The following is a 26,530-nucleotide window of genomic DNA, read 5'->3' on the forward strand; positions in this document are numbered from 1 at the left end:
AAATGCTATGAGGCTTAGAGTTTGGGCCTTTTAAAAAGTTGCACCTTTCAATAACTGCACAGAAAAAGACTGCATGTGGTGACTGTTCCCATAGTGCTGAGTGATCAGGAAATGGTTGTGGAAAAAGGTTGGGATTTCACATATTGATTAGAATGAGTCAGCCAATTCTTATAGTAATATTCTTTTATTGATTCTAATGTATCACATGTGTGAACAGGTGAGTTGAGCTGAATAGCTGAGTTGGCTTTGTCAAATCACTTCACTGTTGGAAAAACCCTTAAAACAATAATTCCAAATCTCTATTGAGCAGGGATCGATTTCTCAAATGGTGCTGCAAGTGGAAGTTTAAATATTAAATAGAGGCAGGACTTCATTGAATTCTCTTCATGGATAGCAACCGCTTCTGTACCAGTTTAACTTTAAACTTTCTTCTTTTCCAAATCAGATTTTCATCACGGTGAACTGCCTGAGCACAGACTTCTCTTCTCAGAAAGGAGTCAAGGGGCTTCCATTGATGATTCAGATTGACACGTACAGCTACAATAATCGCAGCAATAAACCCATCCATCGTGCCTTCTGCCAAATCAAGGTTTTCTGTGACAAGGTAAGATGATACGTTACTCAATGCTGAAAAGAGGAGAGGGGTGAGCAAGACTTTTTTTGTTCGTTAGCAATTATTTTAGTCATCAAAGACCTCATTTGTTCATTTATTTGTACATTTGTTTCATTGCATTCATTTTCCTTTACTTTTGTTGCTGTTTCCTTCTACTTTTTAATTTGGCCGCCATTTTAACTTCCTATAATGTCTTGGGAAGCTGCTTTATTCCTGGCTTCCTTTGGCATCTGTGATTATAAAAATATAACAAAATCATTGCAAAACCGGGGGGTGGGGGGTGGGAAATAGATGAAGAAAGCCATAAAATCTAAAACAGCCTCAGGCCTGGGAGTAGGCCTCTCTGTGTTTTCCTCTGGACACGACCTCTTTGGCTCTGGTCTGGTCTGGTATTGATGTTTAATACCCAAGTCCTCTAACCTCAATATAAGGATATTAGTGGGAACAGGCAAAAAAAAAGTGTGCTGTGCAAACAGCCAGATCTTCCTTCCTTCCTTCCTTATCAGCCATGATTAGCAACCTTTAAAAATATATATCGAAGCAACGAATTTTAAGTTCTATATTTTAATTATCATTTGTAAAGGTCAGATATTTGCAGTAATCTGAAGATACAGCTGCCTGCTCAAAATCTCAGTAAATTTCAAAGGCGTGAGTAGGGGCTCCCCCTCCCCCCCAGTTTGCCAGTTTTTGAAAAGTAATGAGGGGAAGGCGGGGAAGAAAGATCTTAAGAGCATGGGCCCCATCAGGAGTGACCTGCAGACGACAAGGAGCTGAGCCCTTTGAATTATACATATTCATCGCTTTGACTATCTATCCGTTTAATTGATACTTCACATTTCATGGTTGGGGAGAAGGAAATGAGTGTTGACAGATCTAATCAAAGCCATCTTAAAAGTAGGAGAAAAGAGCACAGGGGTAGTTAAAATGTTACCCTTATCAAACCTGGAGCCTGGATAGCTCACTGAGTCTTAAAATAGGATATATGCGGTCACCCGTGCAAACACTGGCCTGAGGCAGCAAGTGGCTAAGGATTGCTTCTACCTGTAACATTCTGCAGCCTGTTGTTATTGGTTTATTTTTATCCATAGCCTAGTGATCGGGAGCTGATAACTTTTCTGGGCAGTATTTCCTTAAAGAACATGGCAATAAAATATACCGTAGTTTATAACTGGAATGGGGAACCTGTGGCCTCGCAGATGTTGTTGACTCCAACTCCCATCAACCCCAGCCAGCATGGCTAATGGACAAAGATGATAGGAAAATTAACTATGAACCCCACAATTTGGGATCTTCTCCAAACCTGTGCCAAAGTTTTGAAGGTTTTTTTTTGGTAGTGATTTGAAGTGAAAACTCTTTGTTTTGCAGTGCCCCACTAACACAGCAATTGCTACTCAAACCTAGGGCCATGGTTATTAGCTCAAAACCCAACATTGTCCAATTCACTCCAAACCAGTACCAAAGTCTGGCAACAGTTTTTGCAGAATTTTGCAGCAAAAAGACCACGATTTGAAGCACCGCACCAACTGAGCAACTGATGATGGATTTGTAGTCCAACAACATCTGGCAGTCCCAGTGAAGTGGTCCCTGAGGGCAAATAGTCATGAACAACAATTGAAACTCAACTCTTATCTACAGTGGGGCCGCGTAAATCAGGGCCAATGGTGAAATGGAGTATCATCAGATATTAACTACTATTTACCACCATAACTAGCATAACAGGTGGGAACTCAGATTCTCAGGCCTCTTCTCCAAGTCTCTTCCTTACCTGGATGGAGTGTGTGTGTGTGTGTGTGTGTGTGTGTGTGTGTGTAAAAATCTGGATTCTGTGTATTTGCAGTACAGCCTACTGCACAAAGCTAAAAGGTCACATCCCTTGCTCCACCCACTTTGCCTCTGGCCACACCCACCATTGACATACAAGCACTGGAAGGTTACCCATGAGTTTAATTTGGCCTTTGGGCTTAAATAGGTTTCCACACCTGACGGTGGGTTCCTGTGCTAAGCAAACTTCATAGGAAGTAAATTCCAATGAATTCAATCTGGCTTATTTCTCAGTAAAAATGGTAAAGATCAGATTGGAAGTTGTGTAAGACACAGAAGTGATGTGATGCTCTTTGTCCAAAAGGGCTTTCAGTTCAAAAAGTGTCCCATTGAAGTCTCCGGTTACCTGCTGCTGTCACAACCTCCACCAACTTCCCACCTGTTCCTTTGAGCCAAACATCACTAGAAGGGTTGTACAAATTTGTGGAGGAGACAGCTATCGATGGCTACTAGCCATACTTTTAAATACTAGTTTCTGGAAACCACAGGAGGGGAGAGTGCTCTGGTCACTGTGAGGCCACTGGTCTGATCCAGCAGTCTATTCTTGCATTCTTATTATTCATTAAGCTGAGAGGCCAGGACAGCAAACAGCTGTGAATTTACACAGAAAGTGTCCTAGAATGTCCTACGTTTCCTTCCCCCATAATGTGCAGTTATAGTCTCACTCATATTAGCAGCCTTAGGCTGAGTTTTCAGGCCAAATCTTTAAGTGCACAAGACAGCGGGTATTCCAGGAGACCAGATGCTCTTAAAACATGACTCAGGACTTGTGGCAGAGAGACGGGGAAATTTCTCCTCTTCCTCTGGACAGTGTTTCCTCTGAAGAATCAAGTGTTCAGTGTGGGAGACTTTCTCAAGTCCTCTGGCTCCCGGATGCTCAGCTGTCCCTTTGCGCAGTTTCAGCTGGTGCGCCAACTGCTCCCTTTTCTTGGGAAGGCAGATCTGCCCCCCCATGCTCTGGTACATCCAGGTTAGACTGTTGCAGCATGCAGACTTTGAGGAGCGTTTGTAAACTGTAACTGGCTGCAGAATGCTGTTGCCTTGGCAGAATCGGTCCGTTTTGGAGCATGTTAATCTGATGCTTCTCCAGCTGCATTGACACCTGGTTCAGAGGAATTGTTTTGACCATGGATCCAGGGGGTCTGTAGGGCTCTCCATTTCCCTAGGAGTCAGCATAGTGGATAGTGGACCCTGTGGCAGGCCAGGGGCCCAATTTTGAATGTACCTGTTTTACCTCCATAAGTCTGTTTATGCCATCTAGTGGCATTGTATGAGAATGCTATTTGTTTTGATAAACAAAGACCAACTTTCTTTAGATCATTTCGGTATATTTCTTTACCATTCTGAGCGCAGGGTGTTATCTCTGAGCAGTTCACAACATCTCTTTAGACACATAAATGTTGCAAGATATCAAAATAAAACATCACAAATGAAATGCAAGGTACAGCAACGACCCGTATTTGAAGCAGTATGTTTAGCAAGGAGGCAAAATATTATCTTAGAAGGGGAGGGGAAATGACAAGCAGGATTCAAATGCAAAAAACACACACACAAAAATCACAGATTAAAACCTCATTCACAGTTAAATCAAAACACCCGAGGAAATAGAAGCTGCTCCCATACGTCCTGCCACCAGCACATCTGCCAGACCCATCCGTAGCACTTTCCCGCATGCTCTCAGCTGTTCCTACCAGCCATACCCAAAACAAAGCCGATTCCCAGGCAGTCATTTGTCACAAAGTGTACATCTGGTCTAAAAACAAAATCCATGCCAACTTTATTTCTATGTAAGATTCTGTACCCATCCTTCACCATAAGGGTCCCAGTGTGGGTTACTTACAGTACGAAATACAAATTACAACCAGCTCTTTCACTCATCTCCATCGAGGGCAATAAAGGGCCACATAAGCTGCAACGTGAATAAGGGACATTTATTTTAATTATTACCCTCACAATCCTGTCTTTCTCCCAAGCATCTCAAGGAGAGAGGGAGAGAGAAAGAATGGTGGATCCAATATATTTGTTTGCTTGCTTATTTTGTTGAAAGTATTTGTTTTATTATGTATTTTGTGTTGCCATTTTGTATTTTTATGTTGTGGACTGCCCTGTGATCTTTGGATGAAGGGCGGCACACGAGTTTAATAAGTAAAATTCATATCTTGCTCTTGCAGCAAGTCTTCAGAGCATCTTGCAGTGCGCACACAGAGAGAAAATAAAATTACCAAATAAATAAATAAATAAATATCAAAGCATCATAAAACAATTCAGAAATATGTTTTCAGCCTGCCAGAAAAGCTAGCTGTAGGGAGAAACTAGAAAACCATAATGAAAAAGAAAGCTCTTTTTCTGTGGAAAGAGGAACAACTCCTCAATTCCAGAGGCATGTTATTCCATACTCTGGTAGCCATGACTGGAAAGGCCGTCCTTTCTGGCTGCAGGTGTTTGTCCAGAACAACTGAAATGAAGTTTGGTGTGATTAAGTAAGTGGGAGATCTGATGTAAGAGAGAAATCTTTGTACGTGTGGATCCCCAGCCACAGAGAACTTAGAACCAGCCAGGTTGCCAATGGTGGGCAAAGATGCAATCACACCTGTACCTGCTGCTTCCCCTGCCCCATCCCAGTCCTCCTGAGTGGCATCACTGCTGCAGCCAAGACAACAGTGTGGCAACAATGCCTCACCTCAACACCTGTTCCCCATCATGATATTTAGCAGCAGGCCTGCTATAACATTTTGTGCTAGCCCATGCTTCCAAGTGGTCTTCAAGCATCTTGCAGTAGCCAAGCCCAGAGCCTGTAGGAGCATGCATCATAATATACATTGTGATCATAGGCTCTCTTTTTAAAAGGGCAGTCATATGCACACAATCTATTTGCAAAACAAATGACTCCCTGTGCTTGACTCTGCCGCATTAGGCAGGTGCGGTTCCGAGATTTGCTTCCTCTCCGTGTTATTCCTGCTGCCCTCAATGCCCTTGCACTTTCTGGAGAACAGTTATTTCTTATTATCTTAAGATGATAGGCTGTTTTGTAATGCTTTAAATAGCGTTAAGTAGGTTGTCAAGGAAACATCAGCCACAACACTGAGTCAGTTTAACATAAATCTATTGCAAGGGAGTAGGGTAGAATTAATAGTGGGGGTGGGGTGGTTTTTTTGTCACTTATTATGGTCTTTTAAAAAAAGATCTGATCTATTCTACTCATAAAAACTATTGCGATCCTTCATCTCTATTTATCTCCAGTATCTTAACTACTGTACTTTCTGTCCTTCTGTCATGTGGACAGATTAAAAAAGAGGATTTTTAGCACTCAGGAATGTCCTTTATCAGAATGAGCACACCTGCAAATTTACTCATGGGTAGGAAAAATGCTTTCAGCAGGTTTCACCCTCTTGTAACTTAAGACCCGTGAACCTCTGAAGGTTCTGACTAGGGCTGAGCGATATCTGGCTTTCAACATCCCAATATCACCAGCTAAACATGGCAATATACTGATATATCACAGTGTCTGAAATAAGGATGGCGCTATGTAGATGCACTGGCCGACTTCACGGTTTCCCCCACTTTGTGATTTTTGCATCACCCCCTCCCTGCCCCATGAATCTCAATATATTGCTAGGTTAAAAAATATGAAACCAACATCATGAAATCGACTTTAAATCAGTTTTGGACGATATAACGTCCCGCCCTAACACACATCATGATTCGCAATATATTGCCATTTCAAAAACTCTGAAACTAATATAACAATATGGACTTCAAACCGATTTTGGACAATATACAGTGGACGCTTGGGTTGCGAACGTGATCCGTGTGGGAGGCAAATTCGCAACCCGCAGCGCTGCGTCTGTGCACGTGTGGGTTGCAATTCGGCGCTTCTGCGCATGCGCAAAGTGTGACTTAGCGCTTCTGTGCATGTGCGACTGCCAAAACCTGGAAGTAACCCATTCCGGTACTTCTGGGTTTCGGCACATCCGTAACCCGAAAAAACGCAACCTGAAGCGTCTGTAACCCAAGGTATGACTGTACAGTGGTACCTCAGGTTACATACGCTTCAGGTTACAGACTCCACTAACCCAGAAATAGTACCTCTGGTTAAGAGCTTTGCTTCAGGATGAGAACAGAAATCGTGCTCCAGCAGCGCGGCGGCAGCAGGAGGCCCCATTAGCTAAAGTGGTGCTTCAGGTTAAGAACAGTTTCAGGTTAAGAACGGACCTCTGGAACGAATTAAGTACTTAACCTGAGGTACCACTGTACTGATAAACTGCCCAGCCCTAGTTCTGACTGCCAGCTAAGACCAAAACAAAGAGTCCTTTTGGATCAGGCCAAAGGCCTATCTAGTCCAGCCTCCTATTCTCACAGTGGCCACCCATATTCCTATGGGAACCAGGACCTGAGCCCAACAGCACTTGCCTCTCCTGTGGTTCCGGCAACTGGAATTCGGAAGCATACTGCCTCCAGGAACAGCACCAGTAGTGCTTTGCCACAATACCCGGTGGAGCTAAAATATTTCACTTCTGACTATGAAGAAGCACATATTGAAGGTGGTTCCAAAAGAGGACTGGACAAATTGATGGAGGAGGAGGAGGCCACTGATGGCTCCAAGCCATGATTGCGATGCTGGAGACCACAGGAAGGGAGAACACTTGTGTGCTTGGATGTGGCTTGAGGGGTCCCCACAGGTGTGTCTGGTTGGGCACTGTGGGGACAGGATACTGGTCTAGATGGGCCATTGGCCTGATCCAGCAGGCTCTTCTTTTGTTCTTAAGATGCATCTATATCTAATTTTGCAAATCATCTGGGAGACTCTCTCCAAAGGCTATTCAGAGATCACGGCACTGCAAGATTTGGCTCCATGTGAATTTTGAAGGATGGATGAGTTCCGGTTCTCACACTGTTTCAGGAAGCGCAAATGTGCTGAACTCAGCTTTCAGTGCAAACTGAATTGATTTTATCCTCCTTCCTTACAGCTCTAAAATCCTGTGATTCTATGGGCTCCCGACTACAAACAGATTTGATTTTGACACAGTTGATGTAAATAATAGCCTCCAAGCCTAGTCCCAGGTGCATTACAGTGTCAAGTAATAGGGAAAAATGAAAAAAGGAAAGCTGCTGGGAGCAGCATGTGCGCTTATGAGATGCCTGCAAAAATTACTTCCAACATTAGCGTGCTCGGGACTTGGAATGATTAAGATAATACGCAGATGACTAATGGAGCATGACAAATATTAGCATTCAAATGTTCAGCCATTCAAAACTCAGCAGGGAAGAGCTTCTGTTATGCAGAATTTGTGCTGTGACGCCACCCGGACGCCACCTGCATTAGCATCTTAAATCCATAAGATCTTCACATGGTTCCCACCGGCTTACGCCCCACTTTCTGTACCTGCTAAGTGAGAATAAAATGCTACAGAAAGGGTAGCTTGCTTATTCACAGATTTGGCACCAACTTAAATAGTAACGCAAAGTGCAAGGCAGCGGGATGCAGACCGGAATTACATGGCTGCGTAATAGAGGCTTTGGTGTCAAGCTGGGAGATCATCGCTACAGGGCGATGGGTGCCAAAATCCTTCATATCATTGCTGTCTATGGTGATGAACAAAGGGCTTATTTAACACTGATGCCTTAGTGTTGGGGACTTAGAACTGCCCAGCCCTGCCTCGAAGCAAGGAGTGGGATTAAATGGCTTGGGGGGGGGGGCTTCCAACTATGGGCAAATGCACTTTTATACATTTGCTTCATTTTAGCAGGTTTTTATGGGGGAGAGACCCTGTAGCTCAGTAATAGGGCATCAGCTTTGCATGTGAAAGGTTGCAAGTTCCCCAGCATCTCTGGTTAGAGCTGGGAGAGACCCCAGTCTGGAATTTTGAGACTTTCTGACAGCATGGACAATATTGAGCTATATGGATCAGTGGTCTGGCTCAATAGCATATTATTTTTATGCTGAAACCAAGACCATCAGGACAATTGGGTGCTATTCCTTTCGTTTCACTGAATTTCCAATATGCCCTGGTCTGAACAGCTGTACTGCAGGTTTCTACATCAGAAAACTGGAGGGAGCAGGAGAGAGAATCACATGTGAAGCTGATCTCATTTTACTCCTCGTAAATTCTCCATCCCATCAAGTATCTGGCTCCCTGGACGTTAATTGCAATCAGGAACTTCAGAGTCTTGACATCCGCACAGTGGCAAATGAGCCAGGTTCAGAATTTTTTTTTTTTTTTTGTAAAAACCCGTGCTTAAAGTAGATTGCACCCTGGAATCATTTGGCGAGAATGAAGTGATTGGGTGAATAGTTTCTAAAATCACTCTTCTTCATCCAGCAAGGCTTGAAGTTGCAGCTTTGAAGGGGTTTGATATCGTTCCAATGCTTCCTAGCATTGTGGGATGTGGGTGGCACTGGGGTCTAAACCACTGAGCCTCTTGGGCTTGCCGATCAGAAGGTCGGCGGTTCGAATCCCCACGACGGAGTGAGCTCCCGTTGCTCTGTCCCTGCTCCTGCCAACCTAGCAGTTCAAAAGCACATCAGTGCAAGTAGATAAATAGGTACTGCTGCGGTGAGAAGGTAAACAGTGTTTCTGTGCACTCTGGTTTCCGTCACGGTGTTCCCTTGCACCAGAAGCGGTTTAGTCATGCTGGCCACATGACCCGGAAAACTGTCTGTGGACAAACACCTGCTTCCTCGGCCTGAAAGTGAGATGAGCGCCACAGCCCCATACTCTCCTTTGCCTGGATTTAACTGTCCATGGTTTACACACCTGAAACCGTCCTTCCATCTCCTGCCACAGTCTATGGAGATTTCTGCCTATGTTATTCCTTAATTATATTGCAGACTAGAGGTGACAGGTAGGAACACGGAGAGACCAGTCTGGGCTGTGTTGTCCCTCTGTTGACTGTAAACTGTTTTCTCAGGAAACATATTTTCCCCAGTTGTTATTTGCCCCCTAAGGTGCTGTTTACTGCACACAGATCATTGAGGTCATATAGTAGCCTTACAGTAGGAAACTGGTATGAGGCCCCGATCCAACCAATAATATATTACAGACTGGGGACCTTGGAGTGCTTTTCTTCAAAATAAAAGCGGACAGGTTCAGCATGCTCCCCTCCCCTTAAAAAGACATGTTGTTTGGCCATTCATCTTCAACAGGGTTGGCTGAACCCAAAGTCATACTAGGAGGGAGGAGATATTAATTGCTTTGGGCTAAATAATGGACTTTAGGTTAAGTGTTGAATTAAGTAATGAGTAAGTTATAGCTAAGGGATGTGGGTGGCACTGTCGTCTAAACCACTGAGCCTCTTGGGCTTGCCGATCAGAAGGTCGGTGGTTCAAATCCCTGCGACAGGGTGAGCTCCCGTTGCCCTGTCCCTGCTCCTGCCAACCTAGCAATTCGAAAGCACGTCAAAGTGCAAGTAGATAAATAGGTAACACTGTGGCAGGAAGGTAAACGGTGTTTCCGTGCGCTGCTCTGGTTTCGCCAGAAGAGGCTTAGTCATGCTGGCCACATGACCCGGAAAAACTGTCTGCAGACAAACACCCGCTCCCTCAGCCTGTAAAGCGAGATGAGCACCACAACCCCAGAGTCGTCTGCGACTGGACTTAACTGACAGGGGCCCTTTACCTTTTAAAGTTACAGCTATTTTGGTCTAATTTACATTCATTCAGTTTTGTTGTTTTCCATTTTGTTGATGTCTGGCTTTGCCCCTTTCCTCCCTTCTCCCTTCCTTTTATCCTGCCTTTCAGCTCATATTATTCTCTTTCCTGGATTTTCCCTGTTTCTACATCTGTCTGCCAATGGCCTTCGATTCAGCTGATGTCAGGTCTTCAGAAACCCCTTTCAGTGTGCTGTCTCTTTGAACTGGCATCACTGAGCAGCTGATTGGTAGTGCCTGCAAATCCCCTTTCAGTCACCCCACCCTACCCCACCCTACTTCCCACAGGTGTAGGTTGGGCAGTGAGTTGTGACTAGGCCAAAATTGTATCTGGGCCAAATGGGGAGGCCTGGTAGGCCTGGTTAGACCTGTGGGCCAAAAGTTCCCCACCCATGTCTTAGAAGTATTAGCCCCAACAAGTAACTTTCTGAGCATTTTGATGTATGGAACAGGTCAGATTTCTGTTTCTTCACTGAATTATAGTTTAATTGCCAGCTAAATGCTCAGCTCCTTATCGTACACATAACAGCATGGAATTCCTTCGTTATGTATTTACTTTATTGTAGAGCAGCGGCTGCAGAATGGCTCAGCAGGTCAACAGAGAGAGTGTTTAAATCCCACGGGACACATCTGCATTTTTTAATGTTTGTTTGTGAGCTTGGATGTACTTGTTTGCAGGCTCCCTTAATTGTCCTCATTATAGCTCTGACTATTTTTGTTGCTGGTATTAATACATTCGCCCTGTGCCTCTTGGGGAAAGGGGATTAAGGGCTGGATGCAGACAACCCCAGCGGGCGCCTCAGGACAGCATTGTCTCTCTGCAAAGTTATGCGCCCCGTTTCATTTATTTCCCTTATATACTTGCTTCACTGTGTGTCGGCTGCAAAATAAGGTGGCTATGAACCTTGAGGCTTGCGAGTTGGTGTTTAGTTCTGCCATGCTCTGGATGGTTTTCTAAATAGAAAATTGATCCACTTGATCAGGGAAATTGGAAGGGCCTGGAGGAGATGTAGCCGAAAGCATTGCTAAATTGGACTGAATTAAGCGTTTTTAAGCTCTTTTCTCATGGGGGGGGGGGAAGGATGTGGAAGGAAGGAGCAACGAAACAAGGTTCAGAGCAGCAGCAGAGGAGGGATGTCAATTTATTCTTATCCCACATTATACTATCAGTTTCCTTACCACGGAATGTGAAATTTTTAAGAAGTAGGAGCTTTAATGGGCTTTAATTGCAGAAACCCAAATTTAATCCCTCCCACAGTGTGTGTGTGTGGGGGGGGGTAATCCAGGACTCTGGAATTCTGCTACCCTTGATAGATGTGAATGGCCTCCATGTTCTGGATTGTTAAACCATTTTTCAGAACCCAACTTTTTTGAACTGCCTTTTGCTAACGACCTTTTCTACAGAGCTGTGTTATATAATCCACCTACATTTAGTTGTCCTCTTAGTCATAAGTGTTTTAACTGGCCTTTTTCAGATGTGCTAATGCTGTGGCCTTTGTTCATTTTGATTATTTTAGATCGCGCCGCGTATGGTGCCTTTCTGATATTGTGAGCTGCCTTGGGTGGGCTAGGCCCCCCGAAGTGGCACAGGAATAATGGGATGAATGAATTGGGCCGGCTATAACAGCAGTGAGCCAGTTATCCCTGTTGGAGGGAGGCACCATGCACAGTAGACTCATCAATATCTGTGTTTCTCACGACAGGGAGCCGAGAGGAAAATCCGGGATGAAGAAAGGAAGCAAAATAGGAAGAAAGCGAAAGGCCAGCTGTCGCAACCTCCGTGTAATAATGGTGAGGGAGATATGCCCTTCCTTCAGCCTTGGCCAGACTGGTTCCCTCCAGGTGTTTGGGGCTGCAACTTCCATGGCTACGCAGCCAGGGGCAACTGGGAGTTGTAGTCCAAAGCATCAGGACTGTAGTCTGGTTTGCATTGCTCTCAGTTGTACTTCCCAGGTTGCCCCACTCATGAACTTTTTCACCCATCTCTTATGAACAGCTGAAGGGAAACTGAGCACCGTCCCACTCCAGAAGAAGAGCGACATCACCTACTTCAAAACCATGGCTGACTTGGACTCGCAGCCGGTTCTCTTCATACCAGACGTTCATTTTGGGAACCTGCAAAGAACTGGGCAGGTAAGGAATGAGGGAAGGCACAACTGCCCGATTCTTTACAGAACTGCATAAAATCCTAGCGGGCTTCTTGGTCCATGCTCCTGGAGGAGGATATATTTTCCCATCTGCAACACTGAGATGCTGTGGAGCAGGGACGGGGATCCTGTGTCCCTCCAGACACTGCAGCTCCCATCATGTCTGAACATTGACTGGTGGGACCTACAATCCAACAACATCAGGAGGGCTATAGGTTCTCCACCTTTGCTATCGAAAGTTCAGAACCGAATGGGCATGATCCAGCCAATGTAGCCCCCTTTTTGTATTTTGTTGATTTCAGTTTGAGAGTTAGGAAGCCGCCTGAGAGTAGGTCTCCATTGTCCACTGTTACTTACTCTGACTGGCAGGGCCTTTCCGTGGGTACCATCGCCTGCTGCCTGATCCTACTAAGGATGCTGAAGATTGAACCAGAGACCTCCTTTGTACAGCAAACTTTTTCAGCAGGGGGCCGGTCCACTGTCCCTCAGACTTTGTGGGGGGCTGGACTATATTTTGAAGGTGGGGAAAAGAACGAATTCCTATGTCCCACAAATAACCCAGAGATGCATTTTAAATAAAAGCACACATTCTAATCATCTAAAAACGCCAGGCAAGCCCCACAAATAACCCAGAGATGCATTTTAAATAAAAGGACACATTCTACTCATGTAAAAACATGCTGATTCCCGGACCATATGTGAGCCAGCTTTAGAAGGTGATTGGGCCAGATCCGGCCCCCGGGCCTTAGTTTGCATACCCATGGTACAGATCATCTGTTCTGTCATTGCTCAGCACAGTTGAAACAAATGGTTCTTAATAGCCTGTTAACAGTGAATAAGATCTATTTATTTTGATTTGTACAATAAATTTTAAAAAATCATAAAATTTTAAGCGTTGTAAGTTTACACGATCAAAAGCCACTTAATGTGCTCGCTTCTTCTTTGTGCAAATCAGGGGTGGGAAACCTGACTGGTTGGATTGTAATCTCCCCCACCCCCTATGGACCAAGTATAACAGATGGGCAGAGCCAATGTATCTAGGAAGAGAGAATAATTAAAATAATGCTGAATACATAAACTGTATTCAAAGAACTCAGTGTGATGTCTATCCTTGGGAAAACAGAATTTACTTCCATAATTTTTTCCCCTCTGTTTAATCGCACTCTGTTAATATCTCTCAGAGTCCAAATAATATTAAGGCAGACAACATGATGAACAGAGCTATCAGATCTGCCTAGAATGCTCAGCATAACAAAGCTTAAATTGACAGGGGTGGGAGTTTACCATTAATTTCTTTTAATCAGCCATCATTTAGAAGGTATTAGCACCCTAGACACTGTGCTAATAGCTGTCAGCTAAAAATATTTTTTCCTGCACAGAAAGAGACTAGATGCAGTAGAAGATGTCAGCACAGTTTCAGCCAAAATCATGCTTTAACCTAAGAAAGATTGCATATAGCTTTCCGATGAAACGATTTATGACTGCATGGTGCACCCATACATATATCTCTGTGCAGTGGGAAAATATATTTGCATTGCAACCTTTTCAGCCAGAATTATGTTTTAACCTAAGAAACACTGTATATAACTTTATGATGTAAAGATTTATAACTGCATGATAAAATACCATGTATAAGCTTCTATCTGACTTTCTTGGAGTGTATGGCATACCTTATTGGAAGAGCTTAGGGACAGGGGAGAAATCCTTTGCATTTTAATATGGACCTCCCATATTGGCACTTCCCAGAACAATACATGAACCAGAGCCCAGTTATCCGTTGAACTTGCCACTTACCTGAATGTTGCAGGGCAGCTCTGTGGCCAAAAACATTATATATTAGGGGAAAGTGTATATAAAGACGTGTATACAGTGGTACCTCAGGTTACAGATGCTTCAGGTTACAGACTCCGCTAGCCCAGAAATAGTACCTCGGGTTAAGAACTTTGCTACAGGATGGGAACAGAAATTGTGCGGAGGCAGTGCGAGGCCCCACTAGCTAAAGTGGTACCTCAGGTTAAGAACAGTTTCAGGTTAAAAACAGACCTCCAGAACAAATTAAGTTCTTAAGCCGAGGTACCACTGTATAGGTGCAAACAATGTACAAAAAAGCAGGGTGCTAGAGCAGTTTGCCAGAATGTAAGTTAGGCACAATTGTATACCAAAAATGTGTGTGAATTTTCATGATTATTATTTTTTTAAAAATCACAAACAAATGGAGAAATAGGATGAACTGAAGTCTGGAAAAACAACTGGGAGTAACAGAAATGGGCACATTTAATCTCTGGCATCTTGAAATGGTTCTTGTCTCAAGTTCCAGAGGACCACTGCTAGTCAACGTAGACCAGGGGTGGAGAGCCAGATGCCCAAAGGCAGCGCTCTGGGCCTCTCCATTTGATCCGAGGTGACAAATTCTTCCCTAGGCCCACACATAGCTTGAATGCTTAGGCCTGATTGGAATGTGCCCTTGGACTGTAATAGTGACTCTTGCTGGTGTGGAGGGAAGATGGAGAAATATGCATGGTCTATGGCTGGAATGTAACGTCCATTTGCTCCATCCACTTACGCATCTAGCCCTGCCACACCACTGGTATAAGGCTTCTGGGAAGTTGCCCATGAGGGAATGTGAACTTTGGGCAAAAAAACAGTTTCTTATCCTTGACACAGGCAATACCAAACTGGATGGAGCAATAGTCTAACTCTGTGCTAACCATCTGATTGGCATGTATGCAACCGCTCTGTCTCTCCATTAGCACTTCTGTGTCGCAACACCTGGTGAAATGACAATAATGAATCTGTTCTTTGTCTGCTCTTACAGGCTTACTATAACACAGATGATGAGCGAGAAGGGTAAGTCATTTTTTTTGTCTTGTAAATTTTGCAGGCAGAATTTCAACCCCTTTGACAAAAGAATAGTAGTAATAATCAAGTACTGAAGTTCCGATGCAGTTTAAATTCCAGTGTTTTAACGTTTGTCATGGCAGAGGCAGATTTCTTTACTTTGTTCCTGCTCCTGTTGTCTTGCGCTAGAAGTAAACTGTTGTCCTTTTAATCATACACATAGTTGTGTGTCTTCATATAACAATAGTCTTGGTATTTATTTCAAGGCTGTGTGTGCTTGACAAAAAAGCATATATTTTTTTGCAAAATGTAACCCAAATTTTGTAGTTCAGAAAGCTGAACTTTGTGATCTGTTTACACTGTATGAAAATTAAGACATATTGTATATATTATTTTATTTGTTATTTTATTTTTTGTGATCCATAATTTCTAGAAACAAGTTGTGTGTGCTTAGATTCTTAGGGTACTGGTTTCTGTTTGTAGAATACATGCAGCTTCTTGTATAGCTATAGTAGTAAATCAATATACCATATTTTTCGCCCCATAGGGTGCACCAGCCCATAGGGCGCACCTAGCTTGGGGGGGGGCGGAAATAAAGAAAAAAAAAATTATTGCCCCCCCCCCAGGCGCAGGGCTGGGGCGGGGGAAGCCCGAGCTTCCCCCAACCCCAGCCCCCAGAACAGGCTGCTATCCGCAAGGATGCAGGCAGCTCTCCGCAAGCCGTGGGAGCCCAGCGCGAAGTTATGGGTAACAATTCCACCCCCAGTACTATAAATCTGGTACATCTTTCTTATTTTTCTCCCCCTACAGTAGCATCTTGGCTAAAAGGATATTCCGGCCAGTAGAAGAAGACTTCAGCTCACCACCGCTGAAGCAAATAAAAGAAGAAGGAACAAAAAGAGGTACCAGTTTATTCTCAGTTTTCCCTAAGTCAGAATTCATGTGAAAGTAATTGGGCAGAGGGAAGGAAAAAATCAGAATGGAAATATAGTTCTGAATTATGCTGAAGTCTTCGCAACGTCTACGCTGCCTTGGTCATGTGTACGCAATGGAAGATAGCAGGATTCCCAAAGAAATTCTGTACGAGGCGCTGGCTTCAGACACCAGGCCTGTTGGCGGACCAACTCCGAGTTACAAAGATGTCTGCAAATGTGATATGAAGGCTGACAACATGAACCCCAATGTGTGGGAATCCCTTGCAGACAACCACAGCGCCTGGAGATAGACAGTCAGGTTGTGCATCCACAGTGCTGACCCGAGGAGAAATGACCGCTGGGAGGAATGCAGAAAGAAGAAACGCCCTGGTGCACCTGCAGCATCACAACAACCAGATGCCTTCATTTGCCCCAGCTGCAACAAAACATGTCTCTCCCATATCAGGGTCTACAGCCACAGCAGGCATAACTCTCCAGCGACTTGACTTCACCCGCAAAGGCACACTCCTTCACTGTCTCCCGAGACAGATGGGTGCCAACACGATCAACAACAAAGGCCAGGATAAAGAGGCACATACGGCAAAAACTGCACAATGAAGGTGACAGGTGCAAATTTGTGGAGAGGCAGCTTAGGGGCTGCCACAGAAAATGCCATCTTCTGGGTTGCCATACCCTGGAGTTCTGAGGGTGATGGAGCTAGCAAGCAGGCTCCCCTCTGATAATCTTAACACCAGAGGCATTTGACCCCCTTCTGAAGTCTAGCATCATATAAGGTGGTTGACTGGTCATGCATTTTACCTCTGGACCAGCTACACCAGCAGGCACATGCTTGCATCTAAAACTATATGTTGCATATGTGCTATTTGCTGGCTCTGCTCTTTGAGCATCACAAAAGAAGTAGTGAAGGGGGTGTCCACCTCTACGTGAAAGACATGTGTCTTCCATCACATGAGAGGAGGGTGAGGGGTCTAGAAATGAAGTCCTACGAGGAACAGTTGAAAGAGCTAGATAAGATTATGGAGAGACGTGATAGATGCCTTTGAGTATCTGTAAAGGACCCCTGACCATTAGGTCAAGTCATGGCCAACTCTGGGGTTGCAGCACTCATCTCGCTTTATTGGTCGAGGGAGCCGGCGTACAGCTTCTGGGTCATGTGGCCAGCATGACTAAGCCATTTCTGGTGAACCAGAGCAGTGCACGGAAATGCCGTTTACCTTCCCGCCGGAGCGGCACCTATTTATCTACTTGCACTTTGATGTGCTTTAGAACTGCTAGGTTGGCAGGAGCAGGGACCGAGCAACGGGAGCTCACCCCCGTCATCACGGGGATTCGAACTGCCGACCTTTTGATCAGCAAGCCCTAGGCTCTGTGGTTTAGACCACAGCGCCACCCGCGTCCTTTGGGTATCTGAGGGGCTGTTAAATAAAAGGCTGAGCAGACTTCTTCTGTGTTTCCTAGAGGACAGGCAGGATTAGAATTAATGTGTGGAAACAACAAGGGCTAAACGTTACAGAAACCTCCTAATGGTTTGCACTGTTCAACTGTGGTGCGGACTGCCTTGGAGGAAGGTGGCATGTCCTTCAAAGGAAGAGCTAAACAGGCAGCTGTCAGGGCTGCTGCACTTGCAAGATTCCTCCATTATGCGAGAGACTGAAAGACCTCCTTCCAACTGCAAAATTCTGGTTCTGCCAACAGCTGAACCCACCGTTTGAATTCCAGGAAATTCTGACTTTTGATGAGAATAGCTATTTTGCTTGTGGGGTTGCTTAGCGTGACAAGGAAATTAGTTCCACTTACTGGTCAGTATATTTCGCATAATCTCTGCCTATCACCCAACTGAAATGGAAAATGGGTGTGACTGTTTACAACTGCTTCCTGTGGGGGGTGACGCGGTTTGTGGAAAGAACACATCATTTTCCTCTTGATATTTTGAAATCGGCACATGCTCCTCCTGCTCTGTGACATGGGATAGTTTTATTTTTAACACGAGTCTCTGGCCTTTTTCACTTGTCATTTGTTTGGGAGGAATAGTTTTCTGTCCAAGAGGGAGCAGTTTGCTTGTGGGAATGTTCTGTGTCTATTCCAAAAATTTGCTTCTCATCCTTTCAGTTCTGCTTTACGTGAGGAAAGAGGCTGACGAAGTGTTTGATGCTTTGATGTTAAAATCGCCCACTGTAAAGGGACTAATGGAAGCGGTAAGTATCTGTCATCTCAATTTCATTTATCGTGGGCAGTTGAAGAAAGCAACAACAGCACACAGTCTGCTTTAACTTCCTCGTAGAAAGGAAAACAATTTTGCATTTTGTATTTGTGCAAAACTGTGCTGAGGTTGTTGACAAGCAAACCGACATCTTTATGAGAAAAGGGTATTTGTGTGTGAAGAGGGAGAGCTTGGATGTTAACAAGGACTCCTTGGGATGGGGAACTTGTGGCCTACTGGATATTTCTGGATGATTATGATTATTATTAAAATTTGTATGCCACCCTATACTCAAAGGTCTCAGGGCGGTTCACAACATAAAAGCATAATATGAATGCACGAAATACATAATAAAAATAAGAACAACCCAACAATTCTCCCTCCCCAACAGATTTTTAAAAGGCAACACATTTAAAAGGACTACAACTCCTATCATCCCTGAACATTGGCCACACTGGGGCTGATGGGAGTTGGAGTCCAGCAGCACCTGGAGGGTCTCAGTTTCCCCATCCTTGATGTACAAGGTCACATCGCAGCTCTCTGCAAAATCCGCATTGCAAAGGTTTAGGCTTCCCAGTCAAGGAAAGAAGGAAGGCACTTTGGGAGGTGGTGTCTTTTCTGAATGCCAGGGCTCACAAGTGGGGAGAGCGCTGTTGCCATGTCAGGTCCTGCTTTCAGGCTCCTCATGGGTATCTGGTCACAGTAAGAACAGGATGCTGCACAGTCTTTCTGATCTGGCAGGCTCTTCCTGTGTTCTCCTGCAAAACCTTCTTTTCTTTTCAGGGCCCACCACTGAAAGGACAAAAGTCAAAGGTGGGCGGCTACCACTTTCTTTCCTCCAAATGCCCCTAGCCTCCAATGTAGAGTTGCCACGTCAGGAGTGGGGGTCCGGAGGGGGCATTCCCGGCCTGGAAACCATTCATTTACATGGGCTAGTAAAGAGCTGCACTTGGGACTCCATTGTGCAGTGCAGGCCATGGGAATGTTTGTCCTGCCAGTTGAGCAGGGCCCAGGTCGCGTTGCGTTGCAGTTGCTTTTGTTTTCAGCAAAAGTAAATGATCTCGTTTTGGAAAAAAGGAGGTCTGTAGATGAGAATACTGTATCCAGAATTCATCACGAATTTGGACTCTGGGTCCTGTGGTATGCATTAGCACCCTAGGGCATGCAAGTCCTTCTTTTGAAAAAGCTTGTAGTGTAGGGTAGTGGCCAAGAGATTGCACCCAAGCCACCTTTGCCCACAGACGCACCTAGAATATTGTACTGGAGCTAAAGCAGCGTAGAGAGATTGAGCTGTAAAGTACGAGGTCCTGGTTTAAATCTCACCTGTCCTGTGAACTCACGAGGTGGCCCTGGCAAGCCTCTTATCTCTCAGCCTTGGGGAAAACAACACGGACCCACCTTATCGTGCTGTCACCTCCCTGCCCGGGCAGGCCCATTGAGGCACCAGGGCTTGTCATCCAATGAGACAGAGCCAACAGAGAGATCAAATCACAAGGAGGAAAATGTAGAACTACCAAGGGAAGCTCCAGGGACTCTCGAACAAAAGCACTCCAAAGTTTCCAAAGGCCAAAAGTACCACGTGGATGTTGTCCCCATGATGCATTGCGCCTTTGCAAGATTCCGTGGATGTGGTCGCTTGCAATGCATTTGTAGAAAATGGGTGCAGTTTGTGAGCATGCTAGTGTGTGTGTGTTCCTAGCACCTTAAATTCTGGCATTGAGGTTTCTTTTCATCTACATAGTTATTCACAAGGCAGCATATGCTAGAGAAGATAGCAGTCTAGTTCTAAGAGCAGGCAGCCCAATCTTCAGTTTCTTTGTACTGGCAAATCTCCCCTGGCTTCAGAGATAATGTGGTTCCCATTCTTCAGCTGAACACTTTATTCTATCATGTATATTTGTTGGTTCCCTTCTCCCTGTAAAAATATGTGCCCAATCAATACCCATGGGTTCCCATTCACATCTAAAATCTTAAAAGACATTCACACTGGAATAAGGAGGAGATCCATGGAAAAACAGGCCCCATCACCATGCCTGCTGCTGGTTCACTCAGACTGTCCTGTTCCTTACCAGGTCAGCCACGGGAAGGGAGCATCAAGATTTTAAAGTTCTGCTCTCCTGTTTCCTCCTCCACCTCAAATATCTTTCCTTTTGATAGTTTCAAATTTCAAAGTGTATGGTTTTGTGGGAAGTGTTGCCTTTTATGAATGTTGTGAGCTGTTGTGGGGGACTCCAGTCAAAAAGGGTGCATCTCAAAATTTGTAGATATGAGGAGTGCTATAAGGAGGCCCTCACCCTTGGCCAACAATATGCTGACTGTGGGGTGGAGAGAGATCTCCACAGGCAAAAGTGTAGCCAGCCCTGCCCTTTCAAGGACCCCTGGTATAGATTAGAAGATTTCTGCACACCTTCTTTGCACATCACTATTTTACATGTGCAAGCAGCCTTCTCCAGAAGGGCAGTGAGTGCATGGATTCTTCCTGCTAGATCAGGGTACCTGTATATGTGCTTGCCTGCCACAAAGGGACATGGTGGAGTTTAGAAAACAGAAATCTCTCACAGGAGAGATGGAACCCTTATGGAAAGAGCCACGGTTTCTCACTTACACTCCCATGCTCTGCTACTGCAAACATTTGCACTGGAGCCACCCTGACTTCCCTCACTCTTCATTGCGTATTAACCCAGGCATGATTTTGCCCTTGGCAAGATATGAAAAATACCTTGAAAATGTAGTGCGTGCAAAATATGTTGCACTTCACATAGAAGCACACACACTTGTGTTTGGCAGTGCCATGTGCCTCGTTTTAGCAACCTTGTTTTCAAAAGCTTTCATCCCAGCAAGAGCATAACATATTAAAAGGAAGTTCCATTGTTTACAAGTTGCACATTTCCCCCTTGTTTATTTTCTCATATTTGGAATTTGCTTCATTCTTCTCCCATTTGCTATTATTTCCCAGAAGAGCAGGCAGTTTATCTTTGCAATTATGCTTCTTCTGGTGACAAGAAAGTACCGTACTACGACACCTTAGAGAGCAACTGTTTAACGTGAGCTCTCAGTGACAATATCCTGCTTCGTCAAACATCTTAGAAAGACCAAAAGCATGGCTGCTGTACATAACACATTGTTTTTGAGGAATAAAGCATTTTTGACAAGTAAGGATCAGCAGAGGCAACTTTCGTTGGGACAGAACTTCCTCTAACCCTGATCCATGACCTGGAAAAGTGTGATCAGATTTGTTTATGTATTCTGATTCTCCGCTGCCCCATTCCAGATTTCTTTCTTTAAAAGATTTCTTTTAAAAGCCCTGACTGTGAAGTAAAAGAGACTAGTCCAAGCAAACTGAAATGTTCTAGAGGTGTATAAAAAGATGTTGGTACATACTCAAGGGAGTACTGGGAGGATCAAGAGATTTCTACACCACTTAGACTGTAGTCCTACACATACTTATCTGACATACTTCTGAGCAGATATATATAAGATTGCATTGCTAGAAGGTAATAATAATAATAATAATAATAATAATAATAATAATAATAATAATAATAATAATAATTTATTACTTATACCCCGCTCACCTGGCTGGGCCTCACCAGCCACTCTGGGTGGCTTCCAACAGGATATTAAAAACACAATAAAACATCAAACATTAAAAACTTCCCTAAACAGGGAAGAACCACCCAGTGACTTAAACTGAGTATTTTTAGTATTGCTTTTAACATATTGCCTTGTTGCAATTGCCATCAGGTGACCAGGTGGTAACTCTGAGTCCTTATTTTCAACTAATTTCCCAGCAGCGCTACTTCTTCGAAAATATCAATAAAACCTATTGGATGTTCTCCATTCAGAGCTGATTGAAATACCAGTTATTCAGCCAGTCCTTTTCATACCCAAAGCCTCCTGCTTTGTTTTGTAAAGACTTCTGCGGTTTGGATCCCCCCCCCCTATTCAAGACCTTGTAAATTAAGATGACTTACTTACTAGTCAGCTGGTTGCCAAGTGCCTTGTGAGTGTCTTTGGGTGGGCCTAGATCTCTTTCTTTCCCCTGAGGCTGAGTCACAAGGAAAGGTGTGATGCGAACACTAATGAGATGTTTGCATCTCCAAAAAGAGAAGTGCTTTTGGAAATGACTTTTGTACAAAATTTAGTGGGGGTTGTGCAAGACTGTTTTGGGATGTGCTATGAGTAGCGATGGAAAGATCTGCCAATTTTGGTTGTCTCGGCTTCTCATTTTTCCAGTCTTAAATTCAGTTCTCCGCATATAGGCATCGAACTGCGCATGGTGGTTGTTGTTTTAATCGTCATGAACATTCTTCAGCATTGTACTGTGAATTTTTCCTGACACAGTTTTGACTAATGTGCACTTCTCCTATTTTAATGCATTTTTACACTGTAGGTGCAAAAGTTTTTCAAAATGGCAGGAAGCTCTACATTTAGCTCTACAGCAGGTTTAGTCGTTGTTTGAAGACTATCCCTGCCTCCGGGTCTGGCCTTGACCGGATGGATACTGGAATCAACAGGGGAAACCCACATAACCTGAAGGTGTTGCTGTGTAATGCCAGGTCAATAGTGAATAAAACCACTGCCATCCACGACCTGATTGTGGATGGAGGATTTGACCTGGCTTGTGTGACAGAGACCTGGTTGAATGAGACAGATGGGCCCGTCCTTGCTGCCGCTTGCCCACCAGGTTTCTCTTACGCACAGCAACCCAGGTCATGTGGGCGGGGAGGGGGGGTTGCAGTGATTTTTAGGAAGTCATTAGTCTGCACCAGGCGTCCTACTGGGAAGACCCAGTTCTCTGAGTGCATGTTCTGGAAGTTGGGCAATAGGGGCAGTACAGGATTCCTTTTGGTGTACCGACCTCCCCGCTGCACCAAGGATTCCCTGTCCGAGCTGCTTCAGGTCGTGGCGGATGTTCTCCTGGAGACACCTAGTTTGGTTGTCCTAGGGGATTTTAACATCCACGCCGACACGACCTTACAAGGGGCCGCTCGGGACTTCGTGGAAAGCATGGCCTCCATGGGGCTGTCCCTGAATAAGTTGGGCCCAACTCATAGTCATGGACATGCCTTAGACCTGGTATTCACCTCTAGCGACGTGGGTGATCTGACACTAAGTAAAAATGAAACCAAAGAAGTGCCATGGTCAGATCACTTCCTGGTGCAACTGGACTTCTCCGCGACCCTTCCCCTCTGCAGGGAGGTGGGACCAATTCGGATGGTCCGCCCCCGCCACTTAATGGATCCAAATGGTTTCCAGAGAGTGGTAGGGGATGCTTTATCCCGTGTTGATGGCCTTTCAGCTGATTCCCTGGTGGCCCGCTGGAATGCGGAGTTAACCAGGGCTATCGACTGTCTGGCTCCGAAGCGCCCTCTCCGATTGCATGGAGCCCGGACAGCCCCGTGGTTTTCTTCGGAGCTGAGGGCGATGAAACAATCGCTGAGACGGCTAGAGCGTCGGTGGCAGAAAACTCACTCCGAATCTGACCGGACACAGGTTAGAGCTCAACGTCGAGCCTACCAAGTGGCGATAGCGACGGCAAAGAAGACTTTCTTCGCCGCCTCTATTGCATCTGCAGAAAATAGTAGCAGGAGACTCTTTCAGGTGGTCCGCAATTTAACGGAACCACCTTTACCATCGGGGCCTTGTAAAGACCCCAAGATCTCCTGCAACGATTTTGCAAAGTTTTTTGCAGATAAAATCACTCATATTCGGAAGGAGCTAGACACCACCGTGGGAGCAGGGCTGGGGCGGGAGAGTGCTAGAGCCCTGTCTGGTCAAGTTGCATGGAATCAATTTCAATCCGTTACCCCCGAGGATGTGGACAGGCTGCTTGGACGAGTGAAACCAACCACCTGTCTCCTTGATCCTTGCCCATCCTGGCTTATAAAAGCTAGCCGGGAAGGGCTGGGCGATGGGCTCTGCGGGGTGGTGAATGCTTCCCTCTGTGAGGGAACATTCCCAGATCCGCTGAAAGAGGCGGTCATTAAACCGCTTCTTAAAAAACCATCTTTAGACCCGGCCAGTATGGCCAACTATCGCCCAGTTTCAAATCTTCCATTCTTGGGCAAGGTGATTGAGCGTGTGGTTGCTGAACAACTCCAGGCACGCCTGGAGGATGCGGACCATTTGGATCCCTTCCAATCAGGGTTCAGGCCTCATCATGGGACTGAAACTGCCTTGGTCGCACTGGTTGATGATCTCCGGCGAGCTAGGGACAAAGGTGAGAGTTGTTTCCTAGTTCTGCTGGATCTCTCAGCGGCCTTTGATACAATCGACCATAACATCCTTCTGGACCGTCTAGAGGGGTTGGGAGCTGGGGGCACTGTTATACAGTGGTTTCGCTCCTTTCTCCTGGGCCGTGTTCAGAAAGTGGTGGTGGGGGATGAGTGTTCAGACCCTTGGGCCCTCACTTGTGGGGTGCCTCAGGGTTCCGTCCTCTCCCCCATGCTTTTTAACATCTATATGAAGCCGCTGGGAGAGATCATCAGGGGGTTTGGACTGGGTGTCCATCAATATGCAGATGATACCCAGCTCTACCTTTCTTTCAAATCAGAACCAGTGAAGGCGGTGAAGGTCCTGTGTGAGTGCCTGGAGGCGGTTGGAGGATGGATGGCGGCTAATGGATTGAAGTTGAATCCTGACAAGACAGAAGTACTGTTTTTGGGGGACAGGGGGCGGGCTGGTGTGGAGAACTCCCTGGTCCTGAATGGGGTAACTGTGCCCCTGAAGGACCAGGTGCGTAGCCTGGGAGTCATTTTGGACTCACAGCTGTCCATGGAGGCGCAGGTCAATTCTGTATCCAAGGCAGCTGTCTACCAACTCCACCTGGTACGCAGGCTGAGACCCTACCTGCCCGCTGACTGTCTGGCCAGAGTGGTGCATGCTCTAGTTATCTCCCGCTTGGACTACTGCAATGCGCTCTACGTGGGGCTACCTTTGAAGGTGACTCGGAAACTACAACTAATCCAGAATGCGGCAGCTAGACTGGTGACTGGGGGCGGCCGCCGAGACCACATAACACCGGTCTTGAAAGACCTACATTGGCTCCCAGTACGTTTCCGAGCACAATTCAAAGTGTTGGTGTTGACCTTTAAAGCCCTAAACGGCTTCGGCCCAGTATACCTGAAGGAGCGTCTCCACCCCCATCGTTCTGCCCGGACACTGAGGTCCAGCGCCGAGGGCCTTCTGGCGGTTCCCTCATTGCGAGAAGCGAAGCTACAGGGAACCAGGCAGAGGGCCTTTTCGGTGGTGGCGCCCGCCCTGTGGAATGCCCTCCCATCGGATGTCAAGGTGATGGACAACTACCTGACATTCAGAAAACATCTTAAGGCGGCCCTATTCAGGGAAGCTTTTAATGTATGATATTTTAGTGTTTTTTGGTTTCTGTGGAAGCCGCCCAGAGTGGCTGGGGAAACCCAGCCAGATGGGCGGGGTACAAATAATAAATTATTATTATTATTATTATTATTATTATTATTATTTCTTCAGGTCATTAAGCCTGATTCTTAGAAGTGCTGAGAAGTTGGGTGCTTTTAAGACACACACTCACTCTCCACACTCTTTAACTGAAGCTGGTGGTAATGGTTTCTGCTTTTAATAATTCCTCGTTCTTCTTTTTAAATTTTAAATTCAGATTTCTGAGAAATACGGTCTTCCAGCTGAAAAGATTACAAAGCTGTACAAGAAGAGCAAAAAGGGGTAAGTAAGGGAAACTAAATCTCACCTTGGCTCCGAGTCACTCCCCCCCCCCTTTTTCAGTGTCCTGAGACCTCAGCTGCCCTAGATTCTGTCCTAGGTGACAAGAGGGGACCCCAGCTCTGAGCAACTCACAGACCCCTCCCAGACTCCTCAAGTCATGTGATGTGCCCTGGGCTCAGGTGGGACTAGCCTGCCTTGTGGCTCCTTCTCCCCCACCCCTGTGGGGGGGAGGGCAGGGGAGAAGCATTGACCCCGGGACATTTCGCACTGACTTTTGGACTTCTCACACTACCCAAACAGCTTGGGAACAGGCAACAATTCTGCAGCAGCTCTCTCAACACTATTGCATCATGAGAAGAGGTCGTCTGTGATAAGTACAATATAATTCAGTTGTGTTTCAAATTAAATAGAGAATAATTAGTATTTTAATTACCTCTGAGATTGAACGGCGGCAACAGGGGGGAAAATGAAGCCTCTGTAATCTGGGGTTTCAGTATTCCCCAAACAAGGGAGATGAGTAGAAAGAAAAGATAATAGGACTACAATGCTATCACATCAAGGAATTTGTCTATATTGCGGCATTAATTGGCTGCCCAGCACCTAATACCCCATCACCTTTGCTATCTTG

At 45.4% G+C, this 26,530-nt stretch overlaps 1 protein-coding gene across 1 annotated transcript in view; it reads left to right on the forward strand.

Annotated features, from left to right (window-relative positions):
* The window catches only part of GRHL2 (grainyhead like transcription factor 2), a 59,500-nt gene that overhangs the window by 27,325 nt on the left and 5,645 nt on the right, over positions 1-26,530 (forward strand). Inside the window, exons 5-11 of the mRNA XM_081204968.1 lie at positions 446-604; positions 11,785-11,872; positions 12,078-12,214; positions 15,044-15,075; positions 15,877-15,968; positions 18,111-18,196; positions 25,838-25,902. Coding sequence (XP_081061094.1) covers positions 446-604; positions 11,785-11,872; positions 12,078-12,214; positions 15,044-15,075; positions 15,877-15,968; positions 18,111-18,196; positions 25,838-25,902 — 659 coding nt within the window. The remainder of the gene's footprint in view (positions 1-445; positions 605-11,784; positions 11,873-12,077; positions 12,215-15,043; positions 15,076-15,876; positions 15,969-18,110; positions 18,197-25,837; positions 25,903-26,530) is intronic.

The sequence above is a fragment of the Podarcis bocagei genome (assembly GCF_964188305.1).
Source record: "Podarcis bocagei genome assembly, chromosome: 8".
Classification (NCBI taxonomy): Eukaryota; Metazoa; Chordata; class Lepidosauria; order Squamata; family Lacertidae; genus Podarcis; species Podarcis bocagei.